The 13777-nt window shown below is 50.9% G+C and overlaps 3 protein-coding genes across 3 annotated transcripts; all 3 read right to left on the reverse strand.

Annotated features, from left to right (window-relative positions):
* Positions 1-183: 183 nt before the first annotated feature.
* T310_2001 (Histone transcription regulator Hir1) lies at positions 184-6258 on the reverse strand (the record flags this gene model as incomplete). The annotated part of the gene is made up of 12 exons (XM_013475118.1): positions 184-1515; positions 1705-1782; positions 1834-1945; positions 1976-2074; positions 2145-2182; positions 2288-2304; positions 2384-2392; positions 2457-2471; positions 2808-5591; positions 5654-5875; positions 6041-6115; positions 6222-6258. 12 exons carry the CDS (start codon positions 6256-6258, stop codon positions 184-186), a joined length of 4818 nt encoding a protein of 1605 aa, XP_013330572.1.
* A 795-nt stretch (positions 6259-7053) lies between these two features.
* On the reverse strand, positions 7054-8533 carry T310_2002 (Stomatin family protein; the record flags this gene model as incomplete). Its single annotated transcript, XM_013475119.1, has 2 exons — positions 7054-7885; positions 8022-8533. 2 exons carry the CDS (start codon positions 8531-8533, stop codon positions 7054-7056), a joined length of 1344 nt encoding a protein of 447 aa, XP_013330573.1.
* Positions 8534-9990: 1457 nt separating this feature from the next.
* T310_2003 (uncharacterized protein) lies at positions 9991-13464 on the reverse strand (the record flags this gene model as incomplete). Its single annotated transcript, XM_013475120.1, has 5 exons — positions 9991-10564; positions 10617-10902; positions 10948-11348; positions 11401-12652; positions 12708-13464. The coding sequence occupies 5 exons, from the start codon at positions 13462-13464 to the stop codon at positions 9991-9993; spliced, it is 3270 nt and encodes a 1089-aa protein (XP_013330574.1).
* Between the last annotated feature and the right edge of the window lie 313 nt (positions 13465-13777).

The raw sequence follows: 13777 nt of genomic DNA on the forward strand, positions 1-13777 counted from the left end.
GCCCTAACCCTAATGTAGCTTCCGATTCCGACGCGAAAAGAAAAAGGGTGAATATGCCGATTGATAATATGCTGTGAGCAACATTCTCAATCTGAGTCTGGAGATTCGATCGTTAGTATGCACATATGTAAACCTCGATGCTGTCAGGGAGGCAAGGGTTGTGGTCACAGGAACAGGCTTACTTCAGTTCACTTCGATAGGTATCCCACCGGTCTCTTCTCGAAAATGCAGTTCTGCATCCACATCTGGATTTGGATCTGAGTGTGGATTCGGATGCGCATGTGTATCGATCAGAGAAGCAGTAACAGTAGCCGCAGCTGCAGCGGCATTTTCTTGAGGAGATGATGATGATTTGTGAGGGCCAGCTTCTGGTTCTTCCGCTTCGACATGGGTCTCATGTTCTTGTCCTTGTCCACCCTGATCTGTATCTGTGTTTGTATCTTTGTACACGACGGAATGGAATTGTCCTTTATGATCATCGTCATTTCGGTCATTTCGACCAGCTAAAGATTTTCCGTTCTTTTTGACAGTTGGCAAGATACATTTGCAGGAGCAGGGTTCATGTGCGGTGGCATTAGATGAGGTTATAGCTGCAGTTGCTTCGAAGTCTGGGTGTTGTCCAATGTCGTCAATGAGAGTGGTAGCTGCTCGAATCGTCACCTCAAAACGCAGAACATGCTCGTCTTTATCCGGGATCATGTTCTTGTCTGGGATCATGCTGTCATCTGAAGAGTTGTCATGCTGACTGCTTGATGAGTATTCAGGGCTTGACGATGGCAACGGTTGCGATTCCAGAAGACGGTCATCTCTCTTGTCCTCTGTCGCTGTTGAAGACATCGCAGGAGTGTCGTCATGATCCTGGAGAAGAAGCCAGTCAAAGGAATCAAGCCGATTTCCCTCGTCATATGCACAACGAGCATGAACAGCTGATCCCTGATACAGGTCTCCTTCCTTGCTGAACAAGTTGCCAACTAGCATTGAGAACAGCAGAGTCAAGACAACAAAGACACTGACGACAGCCACCATTCTGGTCCGTGAGTACTGATCCACAGGTGGAGCGTACTTTGGTGCCTTGCACGATGTTTCATGGTGATGATTATCGTTGTCCTCATTGTCGTCCTCCTTGTTATCGTCATCCTTGTTGCCATAGTCATGCGCAGTTTCAGCTTCGACACTTGATCCAGAACAGCCTTCTACAGGCCCTTCACCTTCATCTTCATCTTCAGGAAGAGAAGGCCTATACATGAGAAACTCACGCTGACCCACCTCCAGACGAGTGGATCGAGATCGAGAACCTGAACGAGACGGATAGGTAAACCATTCTTTCGGATATGGGCTTCCATCACTGAGAGTTGGCCAGGGCAGCTGCAGGAAATCTGCCGAGAAATCCAAACTCTGCAGCACAGACGCTGCAAAGCGACGCGTCTGATGCCACAGGGACACGACCATGGTGGATGGATGATAGGTGGGCTGGTTAGACAGATACCATGCAGCTAGCTGTAGCTGTAGAAGTAGCTGTAGCTTGCGTGCAGACTTGTTATTGTGTAGAGGATGATGAAGGTAGGTTTCAGAATGATACTAGTAATGAGAGATGAGTTTGAGTGAGCGAGTGATGAGTGAGTGAAAGAAAGAAAGCACAAGAACAGAAAAAGAAGCAGAAATATTTGCTTGACAAAGACATCAACCAAATAAATCACTACTAACTAGGTCACTGGACGGGACATTCCAAATAAAGTCACACTTCCTGCCGCCATCGACCAGCATAATAATAGTAAATGGTATCTGAAAGAAATCTCATGTCTTCTATCATCTAATCACATCAGCCTTACTTACCTGTTTGAATAAAGGCGCTTGTGGTAAACATGCACAGGGAAATTCAGACTCAGTTTCAGACTCAGGCTTAGTCTGATTGACAGGAAGAAATTCACCTAACCAGGTAGCATAGCTACAGTAACATGTACTATATCAGACAGACAAAATCTCACAAAGAATCAATTCCTCAAAATAATCAATCAAGGGGGAGGGAGGCAAAAATCCTTCGTCTTTAACCACGCTATGGCTTCCCTGCGGCTGACTGGTTTTTTATTCAAATTTTTTTCTTTATATAAACCAACTTGCTTTGTTCTATTTACGTAGTTAGTTACTTTTGTGGGATGTCTTCTCTATCTATTTCCGGAAGTAACTACTACCATATAAAAATTTTCCTTTTTATATAAATAAGTACAGAAGAATTCTTTGACTTGGACTCTACATCTTGATCCTTTACGTCTGAGAAGCTCGTTCTTACATCTGTCTGGCCCTGGCCTATACGGTGAATGCACTGTATTGCAAGATGTCCACCCGCCAAAGGTGTAGTACATATTGCATAGCAAGGATAACATACCAAACCATGCTAAATTACATAAGATAGCGTGGGATATGAACTGCTGCTGCTGCTGCTCTCTGCTATATCATACCTGCCTGAACCCCGGCTGCAGAGCAATAATAATAATAGTATAAAATAAAACTACAGTAGCAAGAAGACCCAGACCCAGCCCAAGCCTGTTCCTCTTCCCTTCCCTTTCCTTCCCCAAATACATTGCCGAATAAACGCCCAGAAATCGAAATTTGAAAAGACATACTATATGGACCATCAAGTCTCCATGGCTTCTCCCTCGCCCTCTTCTCCGTCTACAACACCCAGGAGTTTGGCATAAGGTACTGTCACACGTTGGAGATCCCGATATTTGCCTGTGATGGCAGATTAGCAAGGACAATTCTGGCAGTCGACAACATTTCTGAGAGTAAGAAAAAAGGAGAGCACTTACCAAGAGCGACGATAACCTCTTTCAATAGAACACTACGTGGCCAGCCACAAAGAGTATCCGACTCCAGCCAATTCCTGCCCTCCTTCTCATTGGGTTGAAGTTTTCGTGCTGGGCCAGCCTCGTTCTCATCCTCAAAGATTCCACCGACCAGCGACTTTAGCAATTCCTCAACCTTCCCCCGTAGACCTTCCGCTCCGATGCGTTTGGCATACATGGAAAGGTATAACCGGAATTCTTCCTTGGCGCCGAGGGACAGTGCTGCGGCCACCCGGTTCTCGAGATGAGCAATCGACACGCTGGATTCGAAAGTCTCGTATCCTTCGCGCGAAAGCAGCATTTTGATGAGGCGTTGCAGGAAATATGCTCGTCCACGAAGCAGCGTCTCGCTGGTGGTGTTCTTCTCCAGGAACGGTATGATACCGGCAGAGACATTCTTCGACTCGTCGCCCTTCTGGGTCTCCATTGTTTGAAGGTTCCCCACCGAAGCATCGGTCGTGTTCCAGTATTGACTGCCCACAGCCCACCACGCTTCTGAGATTCGTTGCCATGTGTACATGGCCTGGGAGTATGCATAGCCTTCACCATTAGAAAGAGCTACCACGATCCTCCCTTCTGAGTTCAGACGGGCACCAGTGATGGACGGTGCGGCAGTTGGTTGGGACGTTTGCGCATGTATTGCAGCGTCTAAAACCGGCTGAAGAGAGACGGGCGGATGAGGCGAAGAGAGCGTCTTCACGTTCCACACATAGCACATGCCAACAGCCGAAATGCACAAAATCCACGGCCCATTACTCTCTAGTATGACAGGCTGGGCTTCGAGAACCAGCGCGCTAACTAGACGACGCCCGGCAGGTGTCCAAATATATACTGAACCGTCCTCGCAAGCTGCAGCCCACATCCCATTGTTTCCAGTTACAAGGAGGACCGTCCTTGGAAGGAAATCCTGCCACAAAGGTTGGTCGCCACGACTCAATGTGATCCGGGCTGGTTCTCGATCGGCCGCCCTTCCAGTTAGAGTTGCAGCCGGTGGGTTTCGTGCTTCGAAAACAACATCTGCTCGCGACTTGCTCGCGTCGCCCGATGAGCTGGGCGGCTCGGTGGGATTCCCACTTTTATCAATGGCGTGCACTATCACATTGCGAACCTTTGGCACAGCCAGTCGAAGCTGGCTAATCGCCATACACGGGTTCGTGACGGCTGGACGGATGAATTCTGGGGTCGGTTGCTGGCCAGTGACTGGCGGCAGCGTTGGAGCAGGCAATAAGCCATCCGCGGTGTTCGCAAGTATGGGCGTCGCGCCATTCTGGCTCGCCATTGCTATCCGTTTCTCAACATGTCCCTCCTCATCTCCCTCAATCTGCGCTAGTTTGCGTTTGTTGCCGAACAGCATTGCCGCAAGGCCACCCTTGGGCAGGCCGTCGAACGGCTTCGAAAGATCGAGGACCGACTGAGGCGCATCAGGCTTAGCACCTTGATTCACTGTGGCTGACGCCATCAGTCGAGACTGCGGAAGAGACGATTCGGCACCGCCAGCTCCTGAGACCAGAAGAGGAGCGATACGTTTCTTGCCATCCTTGGTATAGGTTGGGCGTTGTTTCAATCTTTCCAGTTTTGCCTGGTAAGGATCAGGCTTGTCCTTATCCTTCTCCTGCTCCGACGGTGTCGCGGCCGTGGTGCCGTTTGTCTGAGTTTTCTGTGTATCGGAGACTGCGGCTGTACTAGCAGCCGCAGCAGCAGTGGTTGCGCCGTTGGTAGCAAGCGGTGCTGCAGAGGTTCCATTGACGGGCTGATCGGTCGAAACATGGCCATCTCCCATCAAGGCGCCCATTCTACCCTCCACGCCTTTGATCTCCCCGGCCTTGCTTTTCTCTTCAAGCAGCAGCCCGTCGGGGGTTTCTGCAATGCCAGCACCTCTCCTGTTCGTCCCAAATTTCGTCAAAGATCTTTCATTTTCCTCCATCGACATCGGGTAACCCAGCTCGTCCTCTTCGAACCGGATCGCGAGAATGGTTCCATCCAAAGCCGTCGCGAAAAGACATTTACCATCCGGACTCCAGGCCAGGTCAGAAATTGACTTGGCAGAAATGTCCTGGGTGACAACGATGGGCCGTGGATTGCTCGTGATCCAGACGCTGAGCGACTTGTCCCCTCCTGCACATGCGATGACCGTGACAAGGTTGTGCGTTGTATGACCCTGGCTATCAATCGCAGGCTTATTACTGATGGGCTGCGAAGAATACAGCCTGGGAGAGAACGCGCACACTTCTACCGGAGCTTCGTGTCCTATAAGGTTGATGTCGCTGTCCCACGATCCACGGTTGATGATCGCAACTGAACTCACGGGTCCGTTGACGGCATTTGCAGCAGCGATATGCATACCATCTGGGGACCAGGAGCATCGACGGAAATAGGCCGTCAATGGAGAGCTCACAAACGGAGCGGAAATCGTCTGTTCCAAGACGAAATTGTTCATCTGGTCGTGGGCTGTCGAGTTGGGAGTGGGAGAGGTAAAGCGGAATATTCGGACCGTCCGGTCGTCACTGGCGGTAGCAAAATATTTATTGGCCGGATCGAATGTGATTCCCTTGACATGACTCTGATGGTTGGATAGTGTCTTCAGTTTCTCGAAAGTATGGCCTGACCAGACGACTACTTTCGAATCCAGTCCGACAGAGACAAGGATCGACGAGTCATATGACCATCCCAGATCTTGGACGTCGTTATCGTGTCCTATTAATCTCCGTATTGTGCGCCAGTTCTCGACAGGGGGTGCTTCATTCGATCCTAAATAGCACAAGCACGTCATCAGCCATGTCCTTTTTTCCCACCCCAGGAGCTCTACATACCGAAGGTGGACGCATGAGACGGCGGATTAGCCTCTAGGACGTAAACACAAACGATTTTGTCATCTGCGCCCGAGGCAAGGTACCTCCCATTCGGCGAGAAGCGGACAGCATGGATGGTCCCTGAATGATTGCTCATCGAAGCGAGCTGCTTGGGCTTGTTGGCGTACGCCGGATCCGCCGCATTGTAAATAGCTTCGGTCGACCATATCCGGACGTATCCATCTGTATAGCAATATCACACGTAGAGCAACCGTCAGAAAACTATTCACATAACCTTTGTCGTTCGGATCGTCACCGCGCAGGTGAAAAAGATCACGCAGCGCATGGAAGCAAACACGACCGCTAAAACTCGGTCGGACAGGTTGCGAGAAATGCGACCCAACTCACCTCCAGCAGCAGTTACCAAACGACTTCCATCCGGCGAAACATCGCAGCTATAGACCTCAAAATCCTTTCGCTCACCTAGAGATGATAAGAGAGCAGTGTTAGTAGGCGCATGGACCATAAAAAAACAGCGCAGGAACCATCATCCCCCAACGTCACAAATCCAAGATCCCGTAAGACGTACCTCCATGCGTCAACCAGACAGGCTTGATTATATGCATCGCGACCGCTTTGTGTCTGCTGTCGTCCGCTCGATCTGTCGTTCGGGTGAAGGGCCGCGCTTCAAATCACTGCTGAGCACTACTGTAGGAAACCGAATAACGGCGTGAGTCGAGCATCGCAAAACACCCCGCACGACGCTCAAGATTTCGAGAGTTTCAAGATGGGAGTTTCTTCGACAGCGAAGCCGACGAGAACAGAGGGAAAAACTTTCGCTGTCAGAAGGCGACTAGCAGTGGCTGCGCGGAGATGCTTGATCCAGGGCGCGCTTCCAGTTCTCTCAAAAAGTCGCGATCTCCACGTTCGGCGCGGCAGTCGAATGGTCCGAGCTCCTGCGCCAGATGGCGTTTATTGTCCAATAGTAAGTGGCCCGCCAGCAGCGGCCAGCTAGAACTCGACTGATCGATAAAGTACTCGACAACTACGTCCACATTTAAGATCTTTCTCACAATCAAATAGTCGCACGAACGACGACGAACCCAGATGGCAATGCAATATTCTACAAGAGCCACAGTGTAATTTTTTTCGACTTCCTCCTTAGGTCTTCGAACTATGTACACCTCACTTAAGGAACCATTTTTGATAGCGTACAGACTCAACCAAGGGCCCAAAGCCTCTTCTGAGTTACCCGCTCAAACTCCGACTCCTAGAAAGATGCCAAGAAGCAATGAAGGGGAATAATAGTTAAACAGACATAAGATCTGAGAGGCGCTAGGCTGGGAGAAAAAAAGTTGGATGAAAGGCTTCGTATCATACATATGTCGAGTCAAAAATGTCAGACTGGGACTGCCCTTTGTTCACCTCTTCTGCCGGCTGGCCTCCTCGAAACCATCCAAAACACTCTTTGTGACTTCGCTCTGGCCTTGCTCTTGTTCCTTTTCGGGCGTCTGTTCCACCTTCTGGACGTCGGCCTTTACCTCTGCGTCCTGCTTGACTTTACGGGAAGGCTCTACCTCCGGCGGCTGCTGAACCCCCAGAGCCTTCGCAGCCAGGGCCTTTGCCTGGCTTTCGTTGACTTTCCCGTAGACGGACAGCGCGCTCGCGATCATGCCCCCAATATCGCCAACATTTCCAGGGACCACGACAGCAGTGCCTTCCCGGGCGAGATTGCCAAAGGCCTCAACGTATTTCTCCGCCACACTGAGACTCACAGCATTCTGGGCGTTCTCCTGGCCTTCGCGGATCGCTTTCGCCACAGCTTCGATTCCCCGAGCCGTCGCTTGAGCCTTCAGCAAGATCGCTTCAGCCTCACCTGCAGCCCGATTGATCTGTTCGGCCCGCAAAGCCTCCGAAGCAAGGATAACAGACTGCTTGCGACCTTCAGCGATATTGATCGCGCTTTGTCGCTGACCTTCAGATTCCAGAATCTCAGCGCGCTTGGATCGCTCTGCCGTGACCTGGCGGTGCATTGCAGCCACGACCCCTTCAGGTGCATGGATATCCCTGATCTCGTATCGCAGACACACAACACCCCAGTCCTGCGCGGCTTCGTTGATGGCCTGCGTAATGTTCGTATTTAAGGTAGCGCGTTCCTTAAGAACATGGTCCAGCGTAAGCTGACCGATTTCGGATCGCATGGTCGTCTGCGCGAGCTGAGAAATGGCATACTCCGCATCTTCAACTCCGTAACTGCACGAATATTTCGACCTTTGTCAGCTTCCAGAAGAGAATAGACCCGCATTTCATTCACAATCGAAGTAATACAACACAACGGCCACCAGATCATGTCCATCGTGCCGCCCATGTCTTCAATTGACTAACATACCTAGCTTTGTACGCATCAAAAACCCTTGTATACAGCACTCCATCCAGCTCCAACGTGACGTTATCCGCCGTGATGGCATTCTGACTGGGGATCTCGATGGCCGACTCCTTCAAGCTCTTGACGTACGCAATGCGGTCAATAAAAGGAATCAGAATGGCCAGACCGGGCTCGAGGATGCGATGGAACTTGCCCATCCGCTCAACAATCCATGCCGTCTGCTGGGGGACAAAGCGGATGATCGTGTTTGCGGGGAGCGAGCTCCGCTGCGAGAAGTACGACTGGGGGGCACCGGAGTGAGAAGAGCCGCCCGAAGAGAAGCTCAACAGGGAGGATTCCGGAGCCAGGGCGCGGGAGGAACTCGACAGGTTTCTTCGTCGCAAGGAGCTGGGACTCTGCGAGATCGTAGGCACGAGATGCCTGTTTCTGGTCGTCCTGGCGGCCTGGACAAGCATTCTGGAGCCATTGTTGGAGGGCCGAAGCAGCCGTGAGGCAGACCTGGAGGTCACCTCCATGGTGAAGGGAAACAGAGGCGGTTTTCAGATCCTAATGGGAAAACGTGTTGCTACAGAAAGATATCCTGCGCTGATTGTCCTCACTAGCTTGCTTACCAAGTCTCGGCCTTGGCACCTTCGCCGATTGTACGGACACGGATAAACTAACACCCGCTTCCGGCTGCGGCCGCGGTCAGCACACGACTCTTTAATGAGAAAACTACCCAACTCCGTAATTTGTAGAGAATCTCTGAAAGGGGCTGAATGATGAATAATACCGGCAGAAGTGCTTTGTAGATAACGTGGGACCTGTATCCTCTCATACTCTAGAGAGAGTAAAGGGCAGTAGTATTCACCTTCAGCAGAGCAGACCCTACTCTACACAGAGACGAACAATAATACTCAATCACAAACAGGAGTCTCATTTTCGTTCTTATCCACTACCAATGCAACCAGTTCCGAAATCTTACAAATCAACGATGCGTGGTCCTAAGCCGACGCAGCCTGAGAGACGCAGAAAAACAAAAATAGGACGAGACAACCATGAGATGCCAGCAACATAAACCTCCTACACTCAGTCCATCCCACCATCCACCCAGAACCTCCTGAAAGCTGAGAGAGAGAAAAAATTCATACGCGAATGGTCGACAAAGCAAAAGCCGGGAGAACAGTTGCGTAATCGGTCACCAGGAATCCCTGGTTGCTTTGCACGATCCATTTCGCCACATTATGCAGCCGTTGAGCAGTAAAACTCGGACGTGAGGAAAGGGTGGAAAAAGAAGAAAAGGAGAGGGGAAGAAAAAACAATAAGTGAAGAAGGATAATAAGAGTAACAGGATCACATGCTATGCAAAACAAGAGAGAAGAACACAATACACAGAAGATACATCGGACAATAGAGACAACAGAAAGGGAGAAAGAAGACGTGAAAATTGCCCGCTGAAACGGTAGTCAACCACGGTCTTCTGAAAGATGAATGAAGATGTTGCCTCGGTTATCCTCTGGCGCAGAATGTTGGATCGAAACACAGTCGAATTCGTCTTTTTATTCTCTTTTTTTTCGCGGAAGCCGATTCCGCTTGACCCTTTTTTTTCTTTCTTTTCATGCGTATGCCCGCTAAGAATCCGAACAGGAACAAACCGAGGAATTGCTGGATGAAAAAAAATTCTATCGTCGTGGGAAACTTTTTTTTCCTGGCCCGGTGCTGCCGCACAAGCAAGTATCGAAATGGGGGGATACTGCCCATTGAGAAAATGAACAAAATGCCCGGACGCCGGTAGCTGTGAACCTCCCATGACTGAAAATGACAATGAAAAGATGCAACAAAAAGGTTGGCGACAATCTCCATTTGCAGTGCCATGTGAATATATTTTTTCTCACACTCGATGATTTCGCGGATATTTGACGTGAAACTCAAAAAGAACAGGGATAAGAGGTCATGAAAAGGGCAGAAAAAAGATTTAGGGTTTTCCACAGGATCATTTGTCGAGTTCAGCTTTCAGATTCTCCGATATAATTTGGTCGATCTTCTTGCGGCTGTTTAAGTTGAACGCACCGTTTCGCCAGGCCGAGCGGAGTTTATGGAAAAGGGGTCTCCCATTAGTCGTAGATTCGGTCTCGACAAGGTCGACCAAATCCTTGGCAACCTGATCAGGGAGCACCCTGCTGCTCATCAACATGGAATCGTAGAACTGAACGAGACAATTAAATCCGGTTGTGGCACTGCCCTTCCGATGATCATCAAGTGCTAGATTCTTAAATTCATCGTACATCTTCGCGTTGAAATTGTTGACTAAAAAGTGCGACCAAAAGTGATAGAGCACGTCCATATCATGCTCCCCATCATTTATCGTATGATCACGCTTCTCGAGAGCTTGTTTTCGGAAAACGCTATAAGACACGTGGACAATGTCCGAGGAAGGAATTTCAGCTGGGTTGTCTTTCTCTTTGATCCAGAATGCCGGCACCTGGGATCTGGGTTCAAAAACGTCATTACCCTTTCTTAGTGACTTTGGCACATCATTATTCTGTCGTGATTTATTCTCTTCAGCGCTACAAAAAAGTTTAGTCCTCATCAGTACAAGAGAGAGAAGGCAATACATACCTGAGGGAACCGGCTGAAGCCCCGCCGTTGGTAGGCAAATTGGAGTTGTCATCGGAAGTCACTGGCCCGCCCGCTGTTTTGGAACCGTCAACAGAACCGTTGGCAAAAGAACGGGGGGGATGGTTGAGAAGATGTTGTTGTGGCGGGCTACAAGACCCTGGCTTACGCACCACGATTACCAAATTCTCAACCTGGTCGTCGGGGAAGACGTTGTGTTCATTGGGTTTCCCTACATTTGCACCTTCGTTTTGAACGCCAGCCGGCACAAAGGGTGTGAATTCGGGAGCTGTCGAGGACAGAGTTGTCCGGGGAACGTTATGCTCTGTCGTACCGTTTGGCACTGCATTCGCGGGCGTCTGCGACGCATCCTGCACAGATCCATTCGGCTGGTTATACGACGCATTGTCATCACGCTTTTCGGCATCTGCAGACGAATTCGTCTTGGGCGGCGGAGGGCCGTCATTCCGTGCTGACGGGTCGCGTTGCTCCATACTAAGAACCCACTGTTCCCATTTCTCTCTGGGACGCAGACGATCAACGCCGTCTTCGCCATACTGATATTCAGCATTTCTCAATTGGCGGGCACAATGACGTAGGAGTTCAAAATCTTCCGTGAGATTCTTGATCCTCTTGAAGTTGGCGATGAAACTCAAGGGCACAAAGCCTTGAGAGTCCATGTGCTTGCGCAAATACAAGTCTTTGCAGAGATTATCCACCGAGAAGTAGTATTCACTGCTGTGGTTTAGTATACGCTTTGGGGGGATGAGAGGTGAAAGACACTTACAGTTGCATCTGGATCATGCCCATAAGCGAGAACGGCTCCATGTATGGCTGGTATGGGATTGCAGTCATGGGGACTCCAGGATGCATCGGCGGGTAGGCATACATGGAGTTAATGTCAGGCATGGGGTAGACACCATACAATCCAGCGGAATTGGGTAGCGAAGGGGACCGCAACGACAATCGGTGGTTCGTGTTATGGGGCTGCGAGCCGTTCTGGAACCCTTGATGCTGCGAACGGCGGTCACCAAATGACTTGGGCGGAATGAAGGAGTTCTGAGAAAGCTGCGGGTTAGAGAAGTGTGGATTCTGGGAACCACCACCATAGTGGCCGCCTCTCCCCCGGTAACCGCCGCGACCTCTCTCAGGGCGGGAGTCGCCACGCTCCCTTGGGTGTTCTCTATCTCGTTGGTACTCTCCCTTGTCTTTGTTGAAATCTCTGTGCTCACGCCAGCCGCTAGAATCGCGGTGGAAATCTGCAGAGCGTGGAGGATTGTCAAAACGGCGTTCGTGATTAGAATTGAAACGAGAACCACCGTGACCATCAGCGGGCGCATTTCCTGATTTCGAGTTATGATCTCCGCCCTTGTGGGTAGGGGCGGATTCCTGGCTTTTGCCCGAATACCGGTTTTCGCGATGAGGCTTCGCAGCAGCGTCCCCAGTAGTGGTCTGAGGTCCATTTGTAGTGGCATGAGAATCTTCGGCTGCCTTTGCCCGAGTATCACCTCGCGAACGGTCTGGAGCTTGCGAAGATCGCCGCTGATCATTGTTCGCACCAGTGTCAACACTGGTAGGCCTTCTAGACTGAGCAGGCAGAGAATTGGCCCGCGCAGGATTAGACTCATGCCTTCCTCTATCTGGCAAAGATGTCTGCTTGTTTGCTGGGCCTTGGGTTGTCTGTCCGGACGTAGCCTTATTATCGGCTCCATTGTTGTTGGTGCTAGTGTTGTGAGCACCACCACGGCCGCCGTCCCTCCCGCCGCGAGAGGGTCGCCCGCCTCTGCGAGCGGCAGATGGGAGGGGAGTATTGAAGACAGCAGTAGGCACATATGGCACCGGTGTCCATTTCTCTTTGCCATGCGCTCTGATGACAGGGCTCTTCTCAGCCTTTTCGCTCTTCTCTTGAGCTCTCCTCTTCTCTTCGCCTTGCGCAGTCTGTGGGGTGGGCCACGCAGACGCATCACCAACCGGTGGAAGCGTAGCCTCTGCAGACTCCTCGTTTGGACGCGTAAAGCGGCCGCCGGATTTCCTCGAACCTATAATTATCAGTAAACAGGTCATTCCACTTGACAGGATCTGATTGGCTTTTACCTTCTTCTCGTCCCTTTGCATTATCGGCCTTTCTGCGGTCCTTTCCTTCGGCTTGGCCATCGCCCACTTTCTTCTTGGCACCAGGCTTAGATGAATCCTGACCGTCTCCAGGTGTCTGTGTGCCAGCGGTGGCAGGCTTCGCAGGAGCGAGCTTGGAGGCATTGGCAGCAGCATTTTTGAGGGCAGCAGCATTCGCTTTAGCCTTGGCCTCTTGGGCTTCTTTCCGCTGTTGCCACACATTCACCGCAGGAATGGGGGCCGCCTTCAGCTCCTTAGTAGGAGCACTCTTCTCCGGTGCAGAATTGGAGGATTCCTCTTTCTTTGCCTCTCCCGCAGCGTTTTGCTTTTCAGCAGGAGCTGAAGCCTGCGACTGCTTGTCCCACGTAGGTTCAGAGGTCCCATTCGGGATTGCCGAAATGTCGTCCTCCTTTGGCAGCGTGGAGGTCGACGCAGTTCCAAAACTGGGGGATGAAGTGCCGGAGACCACATTTTTGGAGGAGCCCGTAGTAGCCGATTTCGACTCGGGATCAGGTCCCGATTCACTCTTATCCACCTCCCTAAGGGCCTCATTCTGAGTTGAAGATGGTTTTGCGCTCCCACCAGCAGCCTGGCTGTTGGTAGACTCCTCCCGATTCGAAGACGTCCCTGCCTGCTCTGTAGATGGCTTCGCTTGCTGCTGGGAGGCGGTAGACAGGCCCTTTGCAGCCTGGGCATAGGAGAAAGCGGGCATCTCTGGCTTACTGGTCGTAGCCGCCATCGTGACGGGATTTCACCGTGAAAAGGCAGCCAGACACACGTGTTCCACAGCTAAAGACAGCGGGAATCGTTCGCAGAGAGAACTTCTTCCGCCCGCTGGCGACCCCCACCAATCTGACAGCTCCACCGATGCTCAGAAGAAAAGCAGAGACTTCTTTTCACTGTATTCCCGGTTGTTCAGACCAACGAATCCAACCAGAAAAAGTGAATCCCAGATGACAGAGTTTGTATTCGACGCGGCAACAGATATCCGAACCCTGCGAGTCGAGAACCTAACAATCGTGTCGCATCGGTACAAAAATATCGAACCTATC

The sequence above is a fragment of the Rasamsonia emersonii genome (assembly GCF_000968595.1).
Source record: "Rasamsonia emersonii CBS 393.64 chromosome Unknown ctg1118621760010, whole genome shotgun sequence".
Lineage (NCBI taxonomy): Eukaryota > Fungi > Ascomycota > Eurotiomycetes > Eurotiales > Trichocomaceae > Rasamsonia > Rasamsonia emersonii.